The 22,985-nt window shown below is 53.3% G+C and overlaps 1 protein-coding gene across 3 annotated transcripts in view; it reads right to left on the bottom strand.

The window, feature by feature from the left end:
* Positions 1-735: 735 nt before the first annotated feature.
* The window catches only part of LRIG1 (leucine rich repeats and immunoglobulin like domains 1), a 114,263-nt gene continuing 92,013 nt past the window's right edge, over positions 736-22,985 (bottom strand). The window contains exons 9-19 of one of the 3 annotated variants that reach the window (XM_012099707.4): positions 22,545-22,625; positions 17,062-17,133; positions 16,250-16,321; positions 11,895-12,058; positions 7,000-7,320; positions 5,425-5,706; positions 4,509-4,928; positions 3,990-4,115; positions 3,308-3,457; positions 2,522-2,764; positions 736-2,439 (exon numbers count right to left, since the gene is read on the bottom strand). In XM_012099707.4, the coding sequence (XP_011955097.2) occupies positions 2,180-2,439; positions 2,522-2,764; positions 3,308-3,457; positions 3,990-4,115; positions 4,509-4,928; positions 5,425-5,706; positions 7,000-7,320; positions 11,895-12,058; positions 16,250-16,321; positions 17,062-17,133; positions 22,545-22,625 (2,191 nt within the window). In that variant the 3' untranslated portion in view covers positions 736-2,179. The other 2 variants (XM_042235984.1, XM_027958185.3) reach the window with 2 other exon arrangements.

Here is a 22,985-nt window from a genome sequence, read left to right as displayed (position 1 = left end):
TTTCATTTCCTGCCACCTGATAGTGGAGTCAGCCAAAGGCAGAGATGCTTACAGTTTTAAGAGAATGGCTAGAAGGAGAGTTAGGGAAAAGGCTGGGGATGTGGGCGGGTTTCTCCCCTGGGTTAATTCTAGTTGCATCAGCTTACAGCTTTGTGTAAAATGAACTACAGGTGCACGGCAAGCATCCTTGCTGGGTAACCAAGCTGCTGGTCTTAATGACCATCAGATTTCACCTATAAACACACTTGTATTATTTTACAGAGAGGTGTCCAGCTGCTCATGTGGTGTCTCGTGAGAGAGAACCCAGTCTCGGCTCAGTGACTAGGTGGGCCGTCAATGACCTCTCTCACTGTTTCAGACTCAGAGCAAGGGCTGGGGCTGGCTTTGGAAATAGGGTGGTTTCATCCTTCCTAATCAGTAAGGTTCATTGTTAGGAATTTTAAGCTCTACACTGGAAATCGAAGAGACAAAGTAAGGTCACCATTCTGGAGCTTGACTAATAAGCTCCAGGTGTTAGAAAAATTCAGAGAGAAATCTTAGGAATCTGGTGCTGGCATGTCTTCCCTGGAGCAATAGTATATAGTTGCTTTGACTAAGTGTTTTTTCCTTTTCAAGAAGTGAAAGGGTAATTAATTGGGGCAGGATGACTCCCTTACAGAGGCAGTCTCTGGAACTTAACCAGCCGTGCTTCATCCTGTTTATGTAGGTCTAAAACAACCCACCGCACACTTAACATGTTATAAATGAACCTTTATTAAAGACACTTCAATGCCATTTGTTAGACACTTCAATATTTTACATGTTTTTCAATGTACATTGTACCAAAATTTCTATAAATAAATAACTTTGTACATAAAAGTAATACTTCCTCTTTCACATTGCCTCTCAGAAGCAGCAAATTCACATATTTTGTGGAAGTAACAATCAGTTAACTGTTGAGAACAGAACTCTAGATGTGCTTACCTTTTGGAACAGTGGTGACACCTGGCAGTGAAATTTAACATAGGTAAGTAACCATTCCATCAACACGTCCCCCTTCAGCTTTTTGGCTAAAGGAACTTGGCTTTCTGAGATTTTTAAGGACCTTGTTTCAATGTAATTTTTCCTGAAATACACATTGGCACTCACAAGATGGTTAGCAACAGGTCTCAAAAAAAAGTGCAAAAATCCCCAAAACCCAGGACGAGGGGCTGATCTCTGAGAGTCCAAGCCCGGGGCCATCTGGGCGAGGGAAGGACAAGGCCAGGCGTGCTCTGGATCCTCAGTAGAGACGTATGAGCCCTGAAAAGCGAGGGCTCGGGTTTTTTTCTCCCCTAAGGCCAATGTAATATTAATTATGTCTGCAGAACTACATCACTATTGAAAAATCCACAGGTACTGACACCACCAGCAGCCTCTATCTTATTAAAAAGCCTCAAATGACCATTGAATGATACTGACAAGACCACATCTGCCTTTCTCACAGAAGGAAGAAAGGCATCCTAATTGTTGGAACCAATTGCTTGTAGTGGATTAACCACCTGTATTCCACCTGTTAGAGAAAGAACTTAAACCTACGAGAACGCCTTCACCGTGAAGGAATGTGACGTCTGCCCCTCCGAGCTCTACGGGGAGGTCCCCGCAATGCTGTCCACACACAAGCAACCATAACAGGAAGCTGCTTCCACTGCAAACACAGCCTCTGGTGGTAAAGCATCCCAGGGTCTGCACCAAGCCAGGGCGCCTCCTTTCCACCCACCACCAAAACCTCCTGTGAACAAATGTGGTTTGTAGCTTCAAGGAACTCCATCCATGCATTAAGGCACCAGAACTATCCCCCCCTCCAAAATTAAACAGCAACCAGGTATGAAAAATAATATTGTCAACATTGTATGATTTTTGTTAACCATGCACTAAAGATTAAAATAGCCTCTGAAAAGATATATATAATATATGTGGCATCTCTGAGACTCTTATGTACAGGGGTACCCAGCACTTCTCTACCTTCTGCTCACGCTAGCCTCTTGCATTTCTGTGCTTCCACTGCAAGCCCTTCCAGACTCTGGCCGCTCCACGTGGAGGGGAGAACTGTGCACAAGTCAGTGACGCCCGAAGCATCAGTGGCGCCCGAAGCCAGGCTCCCTCGTGGCCTCCCCCACCTCTCTCCTGCAGGCGCCGTGAGAGCCGAGGGAGACAAGTCCTAGCTTTTCGGCGCAAACAGCAGTGGCGTGCTCCGTCTCCCGGGGGACTGTCTTGTCAGGGGGGTGGACTCGGAACCAGAGTCACAGGCTTGGGGGATGTGTCCGTTGGAAAGAAGCAAGTGCTGGCCTTCACCGGGCACGTCAGGGGAGCCCGAGGTGGCGTCCGTGAGCTCAGGCTTGCCTGCAGTTAACACAGATGAAGGCTGGAGGTCTAATGAGTCCGGCTCACACAGCCGTGCTAGAGTCCAAGAGGATGCCCCTAGGAGGGGAGAAAGGAGAGGCCACGTCAGCCCGGCCACACACCCCCACTGGAGGGCGACCCCCGGGGGACAGCGCCTTACCTTTGCCATCGAGAGGCGCCGCGGGCCTCTTCAGGGCGGCCCGCGTTCTGTCGTGGTTACTGGGGTAGAGGGGCCCCCTGCTCGCATGCAGTGGAGAGTGCGGGTGCTCACTCGAGCTGGGCTCCTGGCTGCTCGAGGTTCCTGGCTGGCTGCTGTCCCCGGGCTGAAGGCGGCAGGCGGGCTCCTGGGGGTAACTGAGCGCGTCGGCGCTGCAGTCACCGCACCCCGTTGGGCCGCCGCGCTCTGTGGATGAGACGGAGAACCATCACTGGACTACTCTGTAAGGCCCAAGCCCTGCTCTCGTCACCCTCCGTAGACACCTCCCCTCCCAAGTCCGTTCACAGAAGGATGACTGTGGCCAACACCAAGCTACTCGTGAAGAACAGAGGTCTTCCACGTTGAAATGCTTCAGATCAATTTCTTAATCAGAGTGTGAACTGATACACTGATCCCAGGGGAAAATCCGGTGTGCACGAGGTGGTGTGCAGTGCCAGCCATCTCTTGAACAATTAGACACCTAGTGTCAGAGTGGCCCTGGTAAAGAAGCACCTCTGTCACTTAAAAATCTAAACTCAGGCTTAACACACCATAGTATCACTTAAGAAACCTATTCTGGGATTTTAAAAGAGCCAGGCCACACTGCCTGTTTATAGACTGAGCGCCAAATTCTGAGATGGTTTGACATCAATTATTTGTCTCCCCCCACAACTTTCCTGTAGCGAGTGGGTCAACTCAAATTTTGACTTCAAGAGCTAAATACTTTTTCCTGAGGAAAGCTGCTCGTACCCATTGTCCTCTGGGGGCCGGGTGGGCCGTCAGCCTTCTCCCCCACTTTCCAGGGCTCCTTGGTGAACCCGACGCACAGCTTGGGCTGCCTGCACAGAACACCGTGAGCTTCCACCTCGGGAAAGAGGCCTGCGTCTCTTGGACAAACACCTGCAACAGACTCCCATCCGGTTAGACGCCCTTCCTCTGAGGTGGGCTTAGCACTTCAGACGACGCTGTGTGAAAAGAGCGGGCAAGGCAGCCAGCACAGCGACACTACTTGAGAGGTTCCTCCCAGGGGTTTGTTCCTGGGCTGATAACCCAGAGGTCCAACGAGGCCCCTTTTCTAACACTGCCTTCACACCAGGCAGGCCATGGTGCCATGACGGTGAGCACTTCTTGTTTGGATAAACTCACTCCCCCACCCCGTTCCCGGGGGCAGTTCCTACTCTGAGACTGAAGAGCAGGCCTGGGCAGTCTCCCTGCTCCAGGAATGCGGGTGGGGGGTGTGTCTGAAGTGGTCTCGTCTTTGCTGCTCTTCCTGCAGGCAGTCCTACCTTATCCGGATTAGGAGATGGTAAACCCAACAGAGACCTGGTGGAACTTGCACAGGTTAAGTCCCTGAAGACCCACCAGCAGACTTGAGTCATCCAAGCTGCAGGGTCCCCGTGCTTAAGAGGATGCACCTGGGCTGAGGCCCTACCGTTGCTCTCCAGATGCCCGTTGGCCTGGTGGCCACCTTCCGTCCTGACCACAGTCTCCTGTCGGTCCGAAAGTGTCCCCTGAGAAGAGAGGTAGCTTGGGACATCTGGGGGCACGATGGTTTCATCTGCAAGGAGACAAGATGGTCACACACCAGGGGTCCTGATCCTTTGTGGTGACGACACAAGCAGACGTGGGCGCCGGGGAGCCGCTGTCAAGCTGTGCCCTGGAAGCCCTCCTGGCACCTGCTTAGCCTGACTTTACCCAGCCATTGGGAGAGTGTCTCCCTTCTCATCACCATGCCCCAAGAGAAAAATGGCCCGGTGAAATCCCCGCAGCCACAACCCACACAGCAGCAAAGCCCAAAGCTCAGAAACCTGCACAGTTCGTAATGGACTTGCATTGAGAGTATTCCCATTAAAACGTGCTATTCTCCAAAGATGACATGGTGTCATTCTCTAGCCTCCTTCCCAAACATCCTGGCCGTTCCCCTCCCCTGCGAGTCGCCGCAGCGGCTCACCTGTGTTCGTGACGCTGTACTCCTCGCTCTTCTTCCTGGTCTGGTAGATGATGCACACCCAGACCAGGGAGGTGAGCACGATGCTGCACACCACGGCGATGGTGAAGATGCCCACGGTGGTGCCGTCCTTCCTGCAGCCCGGGGTGGGCAGGACGCTCAGCTGGCTGTGCGCGCGCTCCGTGCCCAGCGCGTTGGACATCTCGCAGGTGTAGCGGCCCGCGTCTTCCAGCACCACGTTCTGAACGACCAGCAGCTGGTTGCCAGGGGTGAAGTGGTGGCGTTCGGTGAGGCTCAGGGGCCGGTCCCCCTTGAGCCAGGTGATGCGGGGCGGAGGGCTGCCGGCCGCCTTGCACTGCAGGGCCACTGTTTCTCCCACAGACACCACGCGGTCCTCCAGCGGCACTGCCAGGGACGGGGTCTCTGCAAGAAAGTAGGGGTGTCACCGTTTCTCTGTGGGCCTCGGCTGTTCTAGGTCTGTCTGTCTCCTGGAACAAGGACAATCCAACGCGTCATGCAGTGCCATCTGGGAGCTTTTATCAGAGTGGCTAGGTTTTCTACCAGAGGGACTAAGCCGTGCTGTCTGGGGATGAACTGACCTCAAGCCACAGAACCCCCATGGTTCTCACACTGCCCGGTGACAGGCCCATGTCTGTCCCTCTTGACCCACCTTGCCTGCCTGAGGAGAGGGCAGTTCTTCAGAGTCTCACACCTAAGCTCTGTGGAGACTAATTCAATGGCTTTTTTTGTTTGTTTTTATAAGAGAGGGAACCACTTGTTTTGCTTAAAGTAAAAACCGCCTCTTGCACTCCCCCACCCCAGGCTCCACAGGACAGTCTGAGAACCGTGCCTCTAGGTCCCGATGATGTGTAAGAAAATCTCTCCCTCACACACATACACATGTACTCAGCGTACCAACCTAGGACAGTCAGGGTGGCGTTGGCCGAAACGGAGCCAGCCGAGTTCTGGGCGGTACAGCTGTAAACCCCCATGTCGTCTATCTTTACATCCGTGATGAAGAACACGTCGTCGTCCGGCATGACGTGCATGCGGCGCTCCCGAGCGGCAGGGAAGTCTGTGCCTCCGTCCTTCTGCCAGGCGATCTGGGGGTTGGGGTGGCCGGTGGCGGCACATTCGAGGCGGGCCGTGGTGCCAGTCCGGATGGCGATGTCATGGGGCATCTTGGTGAAGGAAGGGAACACTGCAGAGCAGACAGAGTCGTCTGTGGAACGCTGCGTGCAGAGGCTGGGAGCAGCTTCTGTCGGACTGACTCCCCCACTCCCGAGTGTCAGCTCGCCACTCACTGCCCTTCGTGCAGCGTCTGCCTAGGACCACCCCCACCAGAACCAGGAGCAGGGCTTTCTGAGCGCCGCCGACTGCTCCTGCCACACAGGCAGCAGTTATCACTTCCTCTCATTGCGCACACAAGGTTGGCTTGGACCCCTTCGATGGAAGGTTCCCCTGAAACATTGTCCTACTGTCTGTTCTGTGGTGACGTCTGAATAGGGATACCCCGTAAGTGCCAGGGCCTGATGCCTACCTGCCTGCTTTGGTCACCCTGAGGGAGCCTGAAAAACATCTGCTCCTGCCAGGTGCTATGGCAGGGAACGTGACATGCCTTCACCCTGGAGAAGGCAAGAGGTTGGCTCTTCTGTCTTGAAGAAAGCCCATTTAGGAACCTTGGTGCTGGAACTATTTAACTAGATTTACTAAATCAAGAGAATCTTGCTATGTTGCAGGGCAGAGTGCTATTAACTGCTCAAGCTATCTACCTCTCTCTACCCTAAACTCACTACAAGAAACAGCAGCCCTGAAGAGAGCCATCTTGACAGGCTCTAGAGCTGGCTGCCGAGTAAAAAATCCTTGTCAGACATCCGCAAGACCGTTCTGCTCCCGGGTCACTGGCCCATAGCTCACTGGCCTGGCCACCAGCTCCAATGCTGGGCTGTCTCCTTGGAGGGCAGCTGCTTCCCCAGCATTGGGGTGCACTTGGAATCTGGCTGCCAGGCATCTTGGGCTGAGGAGGATAATAAGTGGTGGGTGGGAGTGGGGAGAAAATACAAGATTTGGCCTTACCTACAATCTACTTTAATGAAAGTGAAGTGAAAGTCGCTCAGCCGTGTCTGACTCTTCGTGACCCCATGGACTCTACAGTCCATGGAATTCTCCAGGCCAGAATACTGGGAATGGGTAGCCTTTCCCTTCTCTAGGGTATCTTCCTGACCCAGGGATTGAGCCCAGGTCTTGCGCATTGCAGGTGGATTCTTTACCAGCTGAGCCACAAGGGAAGCCTACTTTACATAATAACTGCATTAAAAAAACATCACCCCAAAAGAATCCACTGAGAATAAACCCTACAATCTGCTATTCCCCCAAGCCAGGCCACAGCGTGTGACAGAATGACGCCTCCCATCTTAGTCATTTCCAGATGGATGACAGAGCAGGCCCCGAGCGTGGCCTGCAGGAACCGGACCCCCAGGAAAAGGCGGCGTACCATGCACGGTGAGCTTGGCCTTGTGCGAGTAGGAGGAGCCGAAGTGGTTGGTGATGACGCACTGGTAGCGGCCCTCGTGCGCGAAGGTGAGGCGGCGCAGGTGCAGGACGGTGGTATACTCCATCACCTCCCCGTCCTGCGCGCGCACGTGGGCGAAGTTCTCCATGTCGGCGTTGGCCAGCGCCTCGTTGTCCTTCTTCCAGGCGAACGTCATCGGGGAGCTGCTGCTGCTGGCGGCCGAGCAGGTGAAGCGGACGTCCTTGCCCACCACGGCTGTGATGGTCTCCGGCTGAGTGATGATCTGGGGCTTTGGCAAGTCATCTGGGGTGAGAAGAGCCAGCTGTAAGGCACTGGGGCCCCTTCAGGACATCGGGACCAGCTGCAGTTCTCGCGAACAAGAAACTCAGACCTCAGCGGCTCCCTGAGCACCCTCAGCTCTACCAGATACGGTCAGGGATGTGCACTGTGGTTATCTGACCATATCTAGTAACAGCTCCATGAACAGTGATCCCTCTGTGATCACTCCCCTTGATTACAGGCACATCCACCAGTGCTCAGTTATCAAACAGTCCTCAACTTCCCTAAGGCTGCAGCTTTACTCACTCATTGTCAGAGAAAACTCACAGAGCATCGTGAACCACTCTGAATGCAGAGCGCCCCTGCCCCTCAAACTTTACTCCAAAGGGAGTAGGGTATGAAGTACCTCCAGAACATCACTTACTTCCCTGGTAGCTCAGTTGGTAAAGAATCTGCTTGCAATGCCGGAGACCCGGGTTTTGATCCCTGGGTCGGGCGATCCCCTGGAGAAGGGGATGGCTACTCACTCCAGTTTTCCTGCCTGGAGAATCCCATGGACAAAGGAAGCTGATAGGCTACAGTCCATGGGGCTGCAAGAGTTGTACCCAACTTAGAGACTAAACCGCCACCACCAGAACATCAGAATAATGGCTTGTGAAAATGGGCACCTCTATTAAAGCAGTGAGACCATTAGCAAAAATGATCACCGTCAGCTTTTTTGGAATCTTAGGAAATAACTGGTAACAACCCATGGAGTGTTGCTTCAAGAAAACACTTGAAGAAAAGTGACCTTTCTGGCATAACTTACCCGAGGTCCCACTTCTCTCTCCCCCGCTCTATGGCAGCATTAAAACCCCACAAGCCTAGTAACTTGTGAGGTGAGCAGGATGGGCTGGGCACACCCACAGAGCTGCATTTACTTGACCTGGTCCAGTCTGCTCAGCAAGGGGAGCCCCGGCCCCTGGGCATGTGGTAAAAATAACCAGCAGTCAGTGCTGAGGCAGGAGTATTAGTTGGAACCATTAAGAGGGGTGGCCAGAAGATTGCAAAGGAAATCGGGTGAGTGAAATGTCACCAGTGGGCTCTGAAGAGGCTCAGTACATTTCTGAGGACCTAGAAGGCCACCGGCACGTGCAGGACTAGGCATGTGCCCAGGAAAGACCTGAGAGAGTGCATATTTCTTCCCTGTGACCCGCACTGAAGATCAAACAGGAAGTGATGGCACATCCCCAACACACACATGTTCATAGACCGTGAAGACTTGAGATGGCAGTACTCCCGAAATTAATCTAGAGGCTCAGTGCAACCCCTGTTTCAAAATCCCAGCTATCTCTAATGCATAAATTGACAAGATTATGGGGACATCGGAGGGAGCCATAAGAGTGAAAAGAACCTTCAACAAGACCAAAATTGGAGGACTATGTACAAGCTAATAAAATTGTGAAACTCTCAAAGGAAAACCTAGGCGTAAATCTTTGTGACCTTGTCTGTGGTAATAACTTCTTAAGATAATGACATCAAAATATAAATGACAAAAGAAAAAATTAGACAATCAAAATTTAAAAAACCTAACTAGCCCACAGAATGGTAGAAAATACTGGCGTATCTTAATCCTGCTGAGGATTTAGTATCCAAAATACATAATGAACTCTTGTAACTCAACACTGAAAAGATAAATGACCAATTAAAACATGGGCAGATGTGAGTAGCCAGTTTTCCAAAGCAGACATACATATAGGTCCGATGATATGCATATGAAAAGCTCAACCTCATTAGGGGAATGCAAATCAAAACAACAATGAGATTCTACTTCATATCTACTAGTCTAGGTAAAACTGAAAAGGCAGTAACAAGTGTTGGACAGGGGAGCTTGGCGTGCTGCAGTCCGTGGGGTCACAAAGACTCGGACACAACTTTGTGACTGAACAGCAAGTGTTGAGAAAGGGAAACGAGACTCCTCATGCATTGCTTGGGGGCGTGTGAAGGGGTACAGCCACTTTGGGAAACAGTTTGGCAGCTCCCATATGACCCAGCAATTCCATTCCTGGTATAAACCCAAGAGATTGTACATAAAAACTTGTACATGAATTCTCACAGCAGCATTACGTATAGTAAACAAAAGGCGGAAAGCAACCTGATGAATGGCTAAATAAATGGATAGCCATGCATTAGAATATTTGTTCAGCCACTTAAAAAATAATGAAGGACCGACACATGGTGGGCAGGGGTGGGGGGAGGAAGACAAAAAAACTACACTAAGTGAAAAAGGCTAGTCACAAAAGACTCTATGTAGGATTGCGGTTATGCAAAACACCCAGAATAGGGAAATCCTAGCGACCCGAGGCACAGGAGTGGTGGGGAACGTGTTTAGTTTCTTTTATGGGTGATGAAAATGTGAAATTAGTGGTGAAGGTTACACGACGACTCCATATTTTAAACACCATTGACTTGTACATTATTTAGAGGGGTAAACTTTATATGTAAATCATACTTCTCTTTTAAAAAATAGCTTTAGTGAAATTCAGCTTTTTTGCAATGGCATCCACCTGTTTCAAGTGGACAGCTGATGCTTTTCAGTATGCTCACAGGCATGTGCACCCACATCACAGTCCATTTTAAGAGCATTTTCATCAGCTCAGAAGGGAGCTTTGCATCTTTTAGCTATCATCCCTCTCCCTCCACCCCTCCCCAGCCCTAGGAAACCAACTAATCTACTTTCTACCTCTAAGAGGTTTTCCTAGTCTGGACATTAAACATGAATGGAATCATACACCATCTTTTGTGACTGACTTGTTTCACTCAGATTGCTTTTCATGACCTAATAATAGTCCTAATTGTATGCTTATACCACATTTTATTTATCCACATAGGCATGTGGGTTTCCACTTTTTGGCTAGTATGGATAATAGTGCTATGAACATTCACGTACAAGCTTTGCTGTGGGCATATATTTTGTTTCTCTTTGGAACTTAGCTAGGAGTGGAACTGGTGGTTCATATAGTATCCGTGTTCAACGTTTTTCAAAACAGCTACACCATACGGCATTCCCACCCGACGCGTAGGTGGCTTTGGGGTTCTCCCCATTCTCACCAACCCTTGTTGGTGTCTGACTTGGATTCTAGCTCCTAGTGGGTGTGAAGTGATTACATTTCCATTTTATTAAAAAGGAGTGGGAGATTCCCACAGAGCTTGAAATTTTGATCTCTGCCAAGTGTTTCCACGATTCCCACTAGTACTTGATGACTGTCTGCTGGAAGCCTGAGCGAAAACGTGACGGCAGGTCTGAGAAACGGGTCCCGAGTGCTGCAGCCCAGGACCCACCTGCCCGGGCCACAGGCCAGAGACTGGGCACAGCATGTCCCAGGTCCTGCCTCGGCTCGTAGTCACCAGGAAAGACGATGCCCCGTAGCGGGCCAGAGGAGGAAGGGGGCAGAAAGTGCAATTTCAGGGAGCTCTACGAGAACAGAATGGTCAGGGACCAGGAATCTGAGAACAGTGGGGGTCGCGGCTCTTCCGTGCTAGAATGGGAGCCAAGCACGTGCTCCCCGTGAGAAACACCGACGGTAAGGACGGCTGGTTCGGGGGCTGCTGCCACACCGCCGGACTGGGTCAGGAGGAAGGCAGGCAAGCCTGCTGTCAGAAGTGGTGGAGGTGGTGGCAGGTGGATGTGTGGAAGGCGGGCACCTCTATCTTGACATCCCCAGGTGCACTGCTTACTGCTGTGCCCAAAAGCAAGAGAGAGAAGTGCACCACGGGGGTCCCCAGACCCTACCTTTGGGAGCTCCTTCCCGGGAATGTCACCCCCAAGGCTCCGGGCAGACCAGGGGGACAAGAGGCAGCAAGACGCACACTTGCCTGGCACTTCCGCTCCTACAGCAGAAACCAGCAACGACTCGAAGTTCACGTCTTGCTGTGACTACATCTTCCTGACCACGAGGCTGCGTATCCCTGCATGGTGCCTGTGTACACGTGCATGTGAGCAGGCGTGTGTGTCTATCTGTTCGGGTGCTCACCATTTCCTGTGCTCTCTGCAACCAAACCTGGATCCTGACCACCCCTCGTCAAAAAGATGGCAGGACCAACATGCCGTCAGAAAGAAACAAAAGCTACAAGTGCGATTCCAGTGCTTTGGAGACGCAGCAAGAGTGCAGGTCAACACGAAGGAATTATTTTTACTGCAGCAACTGTTCTCCTGAGACTCGTTCTTCCTGTATTTAACCTTTCATTCTTGGGGTTGGAAAGAAACACACAGGAAAACCCAGCCTCGTACGCCGAGTAAATCTGCAGCTAAGCCTGGGCACCAGCGCCGTCCTGAAACAACACAGCCACCTTCCTGTAACTGATTATTCGCCGGGTAACTGAACCAGCTCCTGCTCGCCCCTGATTAAATGCATGCACTCCGACAACCACATAATGAGGCGATGGCCCCGTAAATATGACGTGTGGTTTCGGTGGGAAATGAACTGTATCCAGCAGCTGACAGGTCACCGCGGGCTGGGCTGACTCTCAGCACAGCAGTCCCTCCCGTAGTGAAGTTTCGCCCGGCCTCCGTGCCCTTGGTGAAAAAGAAAAACACCAAATTACAAAGACTGTCTTACCGCACACAAAACTCTCCGGCGGCACAGAGAAGATGCTCTGGCCCTTCAGCGCCTCTGGGTGGGCACAGGTGGCCGTCACAAAGCCCTGCAGTGTCCTGCCCAGCAGCCAGGGGGGCAGCCACTTGAGCTGGCAGTCGCACAGGAAGCTGTCGCTGCTGATGTGTCTGAAAGCGAGACGATGAGACGAAAGGGTCATGTGAGGTGTGACTGCACAGAAGGGACAGCCCCCTACCTGTGCCTGGCATGACCCTCCCCTCCAGCCAGCTCTGGCTGCGCATGTCGGCAAGCTCGCGTGGGAGTTTTCTCACGGTCCCTCTCAGTGACTAGAGCTGTGCGCACAGCCTACCTGGAGACTGTGAGCAACAGCAGCTTCTCGCTCAGCGGTTTAGGCTCTGTGTCAGGAACAAGCCGTGGTGACGCTGACCTTGCTGGTCTAAGGCCCACACTTCAGGCAGCCGCCATGTAGGCGTCACGTGTTCTATCTGCGACAGCCACCGCTCTCAGGGGACCCCAGGGACGCAGTCTCCTGGCCTCCGACCATCCAGATGGGAACAGCATGGCCTATAAGTCACTTAGTTGTGTCCCACTCTTTGTGACCCCATGGCGTGTAGCCCGCCAGCCTCCTCTGTGCATGGGGCTCTCCAGGCAAGAATACTGAGTGGGTTGCCATGCTTTTTCCCACCCTCATATAGGACAGACTTGGAGCTTCCAAGCTCAATCCAAGAGTGAGATCTAAATGCTGAGACAAGTCTCAAGAAGGGCTCTTTTCCTATATGACTGCTGTGTTTTTATCTGGCAGAGCTACAGGTTTTGTTGCGTCCAAATGTCAGCCTCGCCAGCGCGCTCCCCTCTTGTTTGTATATTTATCTCCACACCAGCGCTGGTCAGGAGGCCGGCAGGAATCGGCTCCGCTCCCTAAATAGTGCTTGTGAGTTAATTGCCACTGCCCAGGGAGCATGAGAACGCACAAGCTGGGTTTTGTGAGGCTCCAACCAAAACAGAGAATATTTTCTTTTTCATTTCTCAGCAACTACGGATAAGCTTTTTCAACAGAAATCGGAATCGCCATCTCAGCGGACATTCCTTCCTGAGGAGTCACCAGAAGAAAAGTCAGCCGAGGAGCAGACCTGCCCTGTTCCTGGAAGACCTCGGGCCGTGAGCTGGAGGTCAGCCTGCCACGAGAGTGGAGACGGAGGGCTTATTCCATGGGCTTCCCTGGAATACGCGGTCCAGGTGCATGGTGATAAAAGGGGTTGCTGAGATGCTCAGAAACTCCAGCAATGTCACACGGGCCACTGTTAGAGCAACACCTGTCCGCCACCCTGGCCTCCCCCCTCCATGTTCCGTAGCCCCTTCTTCATTTTCCTGTATGTCACTCAGCCTTTCAATGAGCAGAGAAGCCATCAAATCAGTCAACAGCAAGGCGGGATGAACCTGAAGGCAGAGAACCCACGGCTGACAAAATATATAAAACCTGTTCTTTGCTCCCATTCCTCACCATTCCCAGATGAGCTGGGCATCTTCACTTATTAAAATAATTTGGGGAAGTGATTTCTCAAGACTGAAATAACTGAGATCTGAGCCATTATAACTGGGATATTGCCCATGTTACACCTTAACATCAACACTAGGTTTTGTATCTGTATTTGATGGGGGTAGGGCTATGCTTAGCGCTGTCTGTAGAGTTGCTCGGTTGCAGGGTTCCCATAGGTGCTGCTCTGTTGAGGGTTTCCTAAGGTGCCAGGAGGGCCCTCACAGCTGAGCATGGACAAACAGCCAATTCCCACCCCACATCTGGAGAGTTCCCTGGAACAGTGGTTGTAGAGGTGCCACCAGGCACCAGAAAACTGTTCAGCATGGGTGAAGAGCAGAAAGGGGCTCCCCACTGTTGGTAGGCCATCCGGAGTGGCTGCCCCTTCTCACAGGGAGGCTTGGGCACCCCACATGGATGTCTAAGGGAGACACTGGCCATCACTGGGAGCCTTTAGGCCTTCATTTTGGGGACAGGGATGTGTTTCATTTGAACCACACAAACAAACTGGAGAAAACACACCTGACTTTTCTCCCTGATCAGAAACGTTTTTGGAAAGGGTTAAACCTCATGTCACACATGCAAAGCATTTGTTGGCCCAGCTTCCTGGAGAATTTCACCTCCTCCTCCCATTAAAACCTCTGCAGATGGAAGCCTCGAGACCTTAGAAGACAGTGGGTGCTCAGGATGGACAGAAGGCTGTCCTAGAGAATTTAGGACTAACAGGACAGAAGGAGAGACATGGAGGCAGACGCTGGGGAAACCGACCTCTCCTCCACACACACACCACCTCCAAGACCAGGCCTAGCCTGAAAGGCCAGACTGCGGGGGTCATTGGTGACCCCAAGACTCTGCAGCTCCCTGTTGCTAACAAGCACGGCCGTCCTGGGCTCCCGCCTTGCAGCCACCCCAGCACTCTGCTGGCTTCCATCATGCATTTTCGTGACTCCAACTCCAAGTGTGTTTCTAATCATTGCTTGTGGAAATTTACCCAGAGGATGACTAAGTGCACGGCTCAACCTGCCTTGATCCAATGAGGGAAGAAAATGACCAAGTGGGATTACCCATTTCTCCCATCAGAGGGCTGGGCCCAGGGCCAGCCCCAGCTGGGTACATGCAGGAACTGGTGGGAAGCATAGGCAGGGGCCCAGGCTGAGCCTCCAGAACCAAAAGCAGCATCTGGGGGACAGGGCGGGGGGGAGTCAAGCACCTGGAGGGGTCCAGTCGTTTCCAGATAGAAAACCCTAAGGAAACCTGAGTTTTAAAGAGGCCCAAAGGAAATTCTTCTCTCCCTGTCCTGCTGTCTTTCCCTCAAAACACCCTCTTCCCTTTAATCAGATTGTTTTTACTTCCAGCACTATATTTGGAAAGTTTAAAACACAGGAATGCTGGAAGAAATGTACCGTGAAAACACAACTTAGATTCTACGATGAGTGCTTTGTGATGCTTGCTTTATCATGTCTCTCTCCACGTGTCCATCCTTCCACGAACTCTCGTTCTAAGATCGTGGCCCTTCTGAGAAACAGCACGACCTGACAGACAGGAATCTCACAGGACGCTAAGCATCATGAGGCCAGTGCCCGCCTGCCTGCCTGCCTCCCCTCACTAACGTCCTTCCCAGGGGAACGTCACTGGGGCCTCCTCTGCTCTCCTTTCCAACCATGGAGACTATGCCTCTCTCCTGCCCCATTCCCCGCTCCCTGCCCCCACCAAGGGTCCACCAGGAGGGCCCTCAGGAACGAGGATGAGCTCAGGGTGCAAAGACCGCCATGCCATGTGTGCCTCTGTCTGCTACTTCAAGAACCCAAAGCTGCACCTCCAGGGAACTAAGGGATCAGATACATGCACAGGAAGAAGAAAGGGAGCTTGGGTGTTGCCACCTCAATCCTCAGATGAGCTGCCCCGCCAGAGGTGAGCTGCTCTAACCCCTGCTGCCCCCAAGGAAACACTGCAGGGCAGCGCCAGCACCTGCGAACGCCACGGGGCCTGAGACACGTGGGGGGCCGGGCACCTCCTCTGCATCCCGAGGTGCATGTGACAGCCCACCGGGAGCTCTGCCCTGTCCATAGCCCACCCTGCTGTTTAGAGAAAGCCCTCTCGATAAAGGCCCTTCATTGTGAGCACACCCTAAAGATGGAAACTTGTCTTTGACGTAATTAAAGGGACAAGTATCCATTTTACAGAAGAGAGTTTGTTTCCCATCATCGACAGCAGTGGGTCATCAGCTTGCAGCCTGCAGGCTCACTGCCTGTTTCTGTAAATAAGAATTTACTGGCACACAGCCACACCCACGCATTTATATATTATTTATGGCTGGTTTCTGCTCAAGAATCAAGCTGTCATGACAGAGCTCTTGTGGCCCAAAACGTGGAAACTATTTACTGAGGTCCTGTAAGAAAAGGTGTATTGTCCCCTGATTCAGAACAAGCCCCTAGAGGGCATGTTTTTTTTTCTAGAAGACAATTTAACTTACAACTATAAATGATCCCAAGTGTGAAAGTAAAGTGTTAGTCACTCAGTCACGTCTGACTCATTGCGACCCCATGGACTATACAGCCTGCCAGGCTCCTCTGTCCATGGAATTCTCCAGGCAAGAATACTAGATTGGGTTGCCATTCCCTTATCCAGGGGATCTTCCTGACCCAGGGAACGAACCTGGGTCTCCTGCATTGCAGGTGGGTTTTTTACCACCTAAGCCACCACAGAAACCCGTAAAGGATCATGCAACTGTTTGGTAAAATGAAGCTTACTGCAAATAAGGCACTTCTTACTCTGAAATCCTCTACTCAGGTTAATCTGGGGCCACGGAATCCCGGGTACTTACAGCTCTTTAAGATTCTTCATCTTCACAAAGGCATCAAACTGGACAGATCTGATTGCATTCTCTCCAAGGTTCCTGAAAAGCAACATTCTTTACTTAGGCAAAGAAACTCTAGGTATCCTTCAGGTCAGCCATGTGTGTGAGTTAAGATGCTCAGGGATTTTTCCTGACAGCCCTGGTTTCACTGATGAACCACGGGCAATAGGTCACACCCCCATGTCCTGTCTGAAGGCCACCGTAAGTGGCTATTTCACCTATATTGACACAAGCACATGGGATAACTGGGGAATAAACCAGTCTTAAGGGCAGCATCAAAGCTAAGCTGAGGCCTGCTCAGCAAGTCAATAGGGAAAACTTTTCCAAAAGAATCAAGGTTGCATTTGATTTAAAGACAAACTAAGACTCCAGTACCAGAGGCATCAGATGGTGACACGGATCAGCCTCAGGGCTGGCCCTGTCCCCCCACCTCCTGGCTCAGCCCACCATGTCCCTAAGCCCTGCTGAGCTGCTTAAGGGGAGGTGCCAGCCTGAGACAGGTGAAGGGTTATCAAGGAAGTAGAAGAAGCCCAGGGTCCAAGTCAGCGTCGGGCAAAGGGAGGGAGGAAGGTATTTCTGTGGGCCCCAAGAGGCCGTTATGTTCAGTGACCGCTGCTGGCGCAGGCAAGATGAAAGCCAGAGTTGAAGCTGACTTAGAAGGCAGCAGCTGGCATTTCTGCACAGCCTGTTTCTGGGCTTACAAAGCCATGGCTGCATCGCCAGTGGCTCCCCGCATCGCGTCCGCAGGCTTGGGGTCGGGGGCCTGGCCGGGTACTCACAGATGCTCCAAGCCTTCCAGCCCCGAGAACGCTCTCTTGGCCACGGACTTGATCTTGTTGCCGAACAGCGTCCTGTAGTTTCCAAACATCCAGAAACAGGTGGAGAGGGCGGGAGGGTGATGAGGGCGGTGTGGGGAGAAAGAACCCAGAGTCAGGGCGACGCCAGCTGAGAGGCCGGTCTGGGGAGAGGCCGGTCTGGGGAGAGGCCGGTGGGAATGGGACCTGGGCCGCGATAATGTGTCTGAGGCACACAGGCCCTCCCCTTCTGAACTCAGCTACTTTTATCTTTATTAGAACTTAACAGTGATGACAAGTAGGAACTCCATGCTCTGTCTTGCCAAAAAAGGCCCCTTGAGGTGTTAAGTGGAAATCACCTCGTCCAACCTGGCTGTCTCCCCAGGGACCACCCACGGGTGGGGGGTGAGTAGCCACAGTCTCGCGGGGAGAGGGTGACTCGTCAGGCTCCAGGAGAGCACAGTCAGAATAAAAACTCTCGGAACTGAAGACTACAGGGCACTTCTGAAGACTGCATTCTGGGGATAAAGGTCCCCAAAGGCGGCTGGAAAAAGACAGGACAGTGGGCTAGATGGCAGCCAGGATGCGGCCACACGGAGCTAAGCCCCTGCCCACGAGAAGGCCCCTCTGCTCTTCAGCGAGAGCCCAGGTTTCACATGAAGCCAATGGCGTGAGGATTGCCAAATCCTACGGGTCCTCAAAGGTGACCTAACTAACGCCTGTACCTGGACCGCCCGCCCGAGAGAGGGGGCGCCCGCCTGCCAGCCACTCCAGTCACCATCTCAGCAGTGACAGCCAGAGTTTCTCAAAAATCCAAACCTGGCACCTGCTACACACCAGTGGCCTGGAGCACGTGCATGCCTCTTCCACAGGCTGTGTGATCTGAAGGGAGGCAAGCCTGGACTTGGGGTAAAGGGTAGGGGTGCGCCGGGAGTGGCCGAACACCGGGAAGGAAAAGCATCAGACTCCAGACTTCCGCCCTCGTTATCAGATGCTCTGATGAGAGCCCACACCGCACTCTCTCCACTGGCTGCGGCACACAAAGCTGGCGGCGAGCCCCGAGATCAAGCTGGTGCGTGCGGCTCCACGGCCGTGCTGCCAACCAGGGCTCTGCAAAGGGCAGGCGAGGAAGCATGCAGGCTCCCGGCAACCAGCGTCCGGGAAGTCTCCGAACCACAGCGTGGGGCAGGGACCCCTAGGCACCGGTGCAGGTGCTCAGGGCAGAAAGCCCTAGAGAAAGGCGGGATTCTTCGTCCAGATCCACTGAGCATCAGGGGGATGATCGCCATTAAAGCCCAGCCCTGCTTCAGACCTGCATCAGGATGGGGCCCACGAGGGACAAGAAGAAGCACCAAGCCCTCTCTGGAAAGAGAAACGTGAGGCTTCAGAAACGTGAAGCCAAAGAAAATGTGAAGCCAAAGATGGCAGGGCAGCCTGGTGCTGCCCGCCACATGGGCCCCAAGCCTCCGCCTCATTGCAGAGAGTCCCTGGGGCCATGCAGGCGAGAACCACGAGGCTACCTCTGAGAGACAGGGTTTCAGGCCCCGTGGACCCAGCCCGCGCCAGGCACGGCCTCCACCTGCTCCCGGGCTGCTGGACCCCAGGGCTGCGCGGGCCCCGCAGTGTCACAGCGGCCCCACGGGGACCCTGAGCTTGGCCCTCGGACTCAGCAGCTCCGGCCCCCGCCTCCGAGGGCGAAGTAGCACCAAGGCCACCGACCCCTTTGCCCTTTCCTTCTCTGGGAAGCGGTCTGCATGACGTGAAAACAATCTCATGTTGCAAGAGCTTCCATGACTGCTGTCTGAGGTTTTCATTATAAGACAAACAAACCCAACACTCAGAAACCCGGTGGCCGTGCCTGCTGGGGCTCCCTCACGGCCGGGTGAGTGCAGCCAGCTCTAGCCTGGATCGGCACCGAAGCTCGGCGCCTCTGACAGCGCTGCCAACCTCGCACTTACTCAGATCCCCCAGGCCAAGTCACTGCATGCTCCAGGTCCCAGTAAAATGTAGTGAACTCTTCAGTGAAATCTTCCGTAAATGAGATCCAGGAAAAACGCTGTGCTTTATTTTACCCATTAAATATTAGTCACGTTGACCTCTTTGACAATGAGGGCAGGCTGCTATTTCTAATGGTGACAATAGCAATAAAACAAAATCTCAAATGCTCAGTTATTCAGGGGCTGGCTCATTGACCTGTTGGTGGATTGAAACAGGTCCTCCCATTCCCCAGCAGATGTCTGCAGGTGGGCGCTGGGCTCGCCCACCAGACTGTGTGGGCAGAGGAGAGCAGGGCTGTGGGGGAGGGGGGCGCCCCCATCCCGTGTGCTGGGGACCAATGAATGTGGCTGCACCCAATGACGGCTCCCAAGAAAGGACAGCTGGCCTGATGTCCCCCACACCACCGACCTGGAGCAGACAGAGACCCCGGGCTTCACCTATCAAACCCTCTCCCTCACCCCCCGCCAACCCCGCTCTCGCTAACCTCACCCCACAAAGACTGAAGGGCCTGTGCCCAGGAATGGGAGAGCTGGAGCCATGGGCCAGCACCTGTCTCCCTGCTGCACACAAGTGACTGAACGCTCTTCTCTGTGGCTGACCTGTGCTCCAGAAACCCTGCCCCCTGCCACACGTGGGCCCCCAGCTGGTGTCCCGTTGACATTCTGGAAGAGAGGGGCCACCGCGTGGGTGAGCACAGTAATGCCCGGCCAGCAAGCTCTGGGTGGAAAGCCCATCCCCGACGGCTCTGTTCAGCGGCTGGAAAATGAAAGGCAGGGCGGGCTTCACAGGGGGAAGCCTTTTATGGCTCTGCAGCTCACTTGTTCCTTTCTTGGAAAACGTTTTAATTTTGGTCTGGCCTTGGGCCTGGCAGGAAGGACCCCAGGTCCTTGACTAGAGGTGTGCAGGCCACACAGCGTGTCCCCCGGCCCTTCCGAGGGAGGTCCCCGATCTCCACCCCCCAGGTGCTTCCGTGGCTGAGCCGGCCAGGCTCGGGGGACCCGGAGCCCTGACAGCAGCCCCACGGGTGGACAGCAGCTCGAGGGGGACAGCCCTCCTCCACACTGACATGCCCCCCGATAACGGGTCCAACAGGGTCACCACTAGGCTGCTCAATAGGGCGACGTGGCGTCATGGCCACGGAGCAGAGCGTTCAGGCAGCTCCAGGGAGACCAAAGCAGCTCGGCTTCCTCCCACTTCACGTGACTGATGCTGACTCAACACCACTAGCCATTCGGAAGGGCTGCAAGCTGGACACGGGCTGGTTTACACAGAACCACAGGCCTCGTGGCCTCGAAGGCCAGGCCCACCTCACGGGCGGGAGGGGCCACCACGTGCCGCTCACGCTGGTTTCTAACCAGAGCTAAGCACCAGGGTCACGAGATCACAGCCCATCTCTCAGCCGTGGCCATCGTGTAACGGCGCCAGCCCTGTTTCCCATCTGCCCACTTCTCATTCCTCACCTCTGAGAATCTGCGTCACACAGCTTTCCTTTTCTAACCAAGAAAGAGAATTACTTCTTTTCTTTTGCGACAGAACTGAAATACCACCCCAACTAAGTAACTGATTGCGTGTATTTAATGATATTAAGGAATTACTGTTACTGTCTCAGTTTCCCCCAATTATTTACATCTGTCTTTTTTGGAAACACTCAGGAGAGCCTCCGTGCCCAAGGTTAGTGGAGCTGGGTGGGAGGAGACTGGAGACTATTCTACAGGTCAGGGTTAACCAGCTATTTCCAAGGAGCCTATGTCAAGCAGCTCACCACAAGCGAGGGATCCGGGCTCTCGGGCTGAGACTTTGGGACTTTACACAGGACTGTTACTGTAGCCCAGCGGGGAACGGAGAACACGCTGGGGAACAGACCACAGGCAAGCAGGAAGTAGTTCCAGGCTCCAGACACAGGCTGGCTTACACGGAACCAGAGGTCACATGCCCCTGGGGGTCGCTGCCCTTCACCTGCCACGGAAGAGCCTCCTGGAAGCCAGGACACCCTAGAACCACCTCCAGCTTTCACAGAATGGACAGCCCCACACAGGACCCCACCTTTGCCATCGCTTCATCAGGCTGGGGCTGGGCAAGGCGCTGGAGGTGAGGCTCAAGCTCAATGGCTGCTCAGGTGCCCACACCCCTGCCCACGCCCTGCAGCAGCCGCATCCCAAGCTTGGGGCTCCCCTGTCAATGATGGGCCTCTGTGCTCCATCGTGCGGTCCCCTTCCCAAGCTTGCGGGGCAAAGCGCCCAGGAGGTGGGCTTTTTTATGGGAGAAGAAGGCAGCTGCTAGGCTTTTCCGACCCCCTCTCAGAACACAGGATCCTCAGGAAGAGACCTTGAGTCAAAACAGCTGACGCGTACTCACCACTCCCGGAGCACCCAAGGCGTGAAAAACCCCACTTTTCTAAACAAATTAGAAATGCTAACTCCTCAGAAAGACCCTCCCACCACAGGCTTTCCCGGAGCCTCGCCTTCCACTGCCGCTTTCAAAATATTTACTTTACTCTGGTGCTTGGCTCGCCGTCTCCACAACAGGCCGGGGGAGCGGGGTGCGGAGCTGTGGCCATTCTCCGTCTCGTCCTCCGCACCCTCCACTCGAGAGGTGGTAAACAGTAGTAACAGCTCCCACCCCAATGCCTGAATGTTCCCAGAGTGGCCTCGGCAGAGTGCTGGTGAGAGGCAGAAAGAGTGGACGAGGAGGGGACAGGGTGGGCTTTGGGGCCACACAGGCCCTGCCACCAACAGCTGTGTGATCGTGGGCAACATCCCTTCCCGTTTCCTCAATTACAGAAAAATGCAAAACACAGCCAGGCCTCCTGAGATAGCCAGATGTCACAGACACTCACACACCTCCTGAGATAGTTAGATGTCACACTAACATACAGACACACACACACAGATACACGCCTCCTCAGTTAGATGTAACACACACAGGCGTGCATGCACACATACACACGCCTTGCAAATTCTAGGAGCTTAGAAAAACAAACCCCAAACACCAGAAACCCTGAATAAAAAACAGCTACTGTGTCACCCTTGGTAATGATTGTTTCTCTTTAAGACTGATTGACAACAAAAAGACTGCCCGAAGTCTCTAAACCGCCAAGAGTTACTGGGCTTTAGATGTTTAGAATTTCTAGAAACTGAATAACAGGGCAAGACTCCTTTGAGCAAAGAACAACAAAAAAGTTGGCTGTTTTCACATCAGTCAAGAACTGAAGAAGAAAGAAGATGCAACGGGCCTCCAAACCCCAAAAAACCAACGCCCAGGGCAGCAAGGAGACGGCAGGTCAGAGAGAAGTGGAGAGGCCTCCTGCCTTCCTATGCAGACTTTCCTTTCCAAACAAAAGAACAATGAATGTGCCAGCGCTACCGGGATGGACCCACAACCGAAGTGGTGTGTGTGTTGTGGGGAGCAGGGGCATGGAAAGAGTCACCTCTGTGCACCAGCCCCACGGATCTCTCAGGGCCCACACTCACAGCTTGCTGAGGCTGTCCAGCCCTGTGAAAGCGCCACTGGTGTCCTCGATTGTGCCCGAAATCTCATTGTGGTCCAGATCCCTGGGGAGGAGAGATGAAGGCTTAGCATCCAGTCTGCTGTAGGAAGAGAGACCCACGCCTAGTCTGCCACCTGGAAGCTCAGAACATCCCAGTCTATTCCAGATGCCTGGACGGCATGTCTGCCTAACATTCCAGGCATTAGAAAACAAACTCATGCTTGCCTGTACACATGGCTATGTTTAAAATGGATCACCAGCAAGGACCTGCTGTACAGCACAGGGAACTCTGCTCAGTGTTATGTGGCAGCCCGGGTGGGAGGGGGTTTGGAGGAGAATGGATACATGCGTATGTATGGCTGAGTCTGTTCACTGTTCACCTGAAACTACCACAGCAGAATTTATTGGCTATGCTCTAATACGA

Source organism: Ovis aries, chromosome 19, assembly GCF_016772045.2.
Source record: "Ovis aries strain OAR_USU_Benz2616 breed Rambouillet chromosome 19, ARS-UI_Ramb_v3.0, whole genome shotgun sequence".
NCBI lineage: Eukaryota > Metazoa > Chordata > Mammalia > Artiodactyla > Bovidae > Ovis > Ovis aries.
The sequence above is the reverse complement of the archived record's forward strand: the minus strand, read 5'-3'. Positions and strand labels throughout refer to the sequence as shown.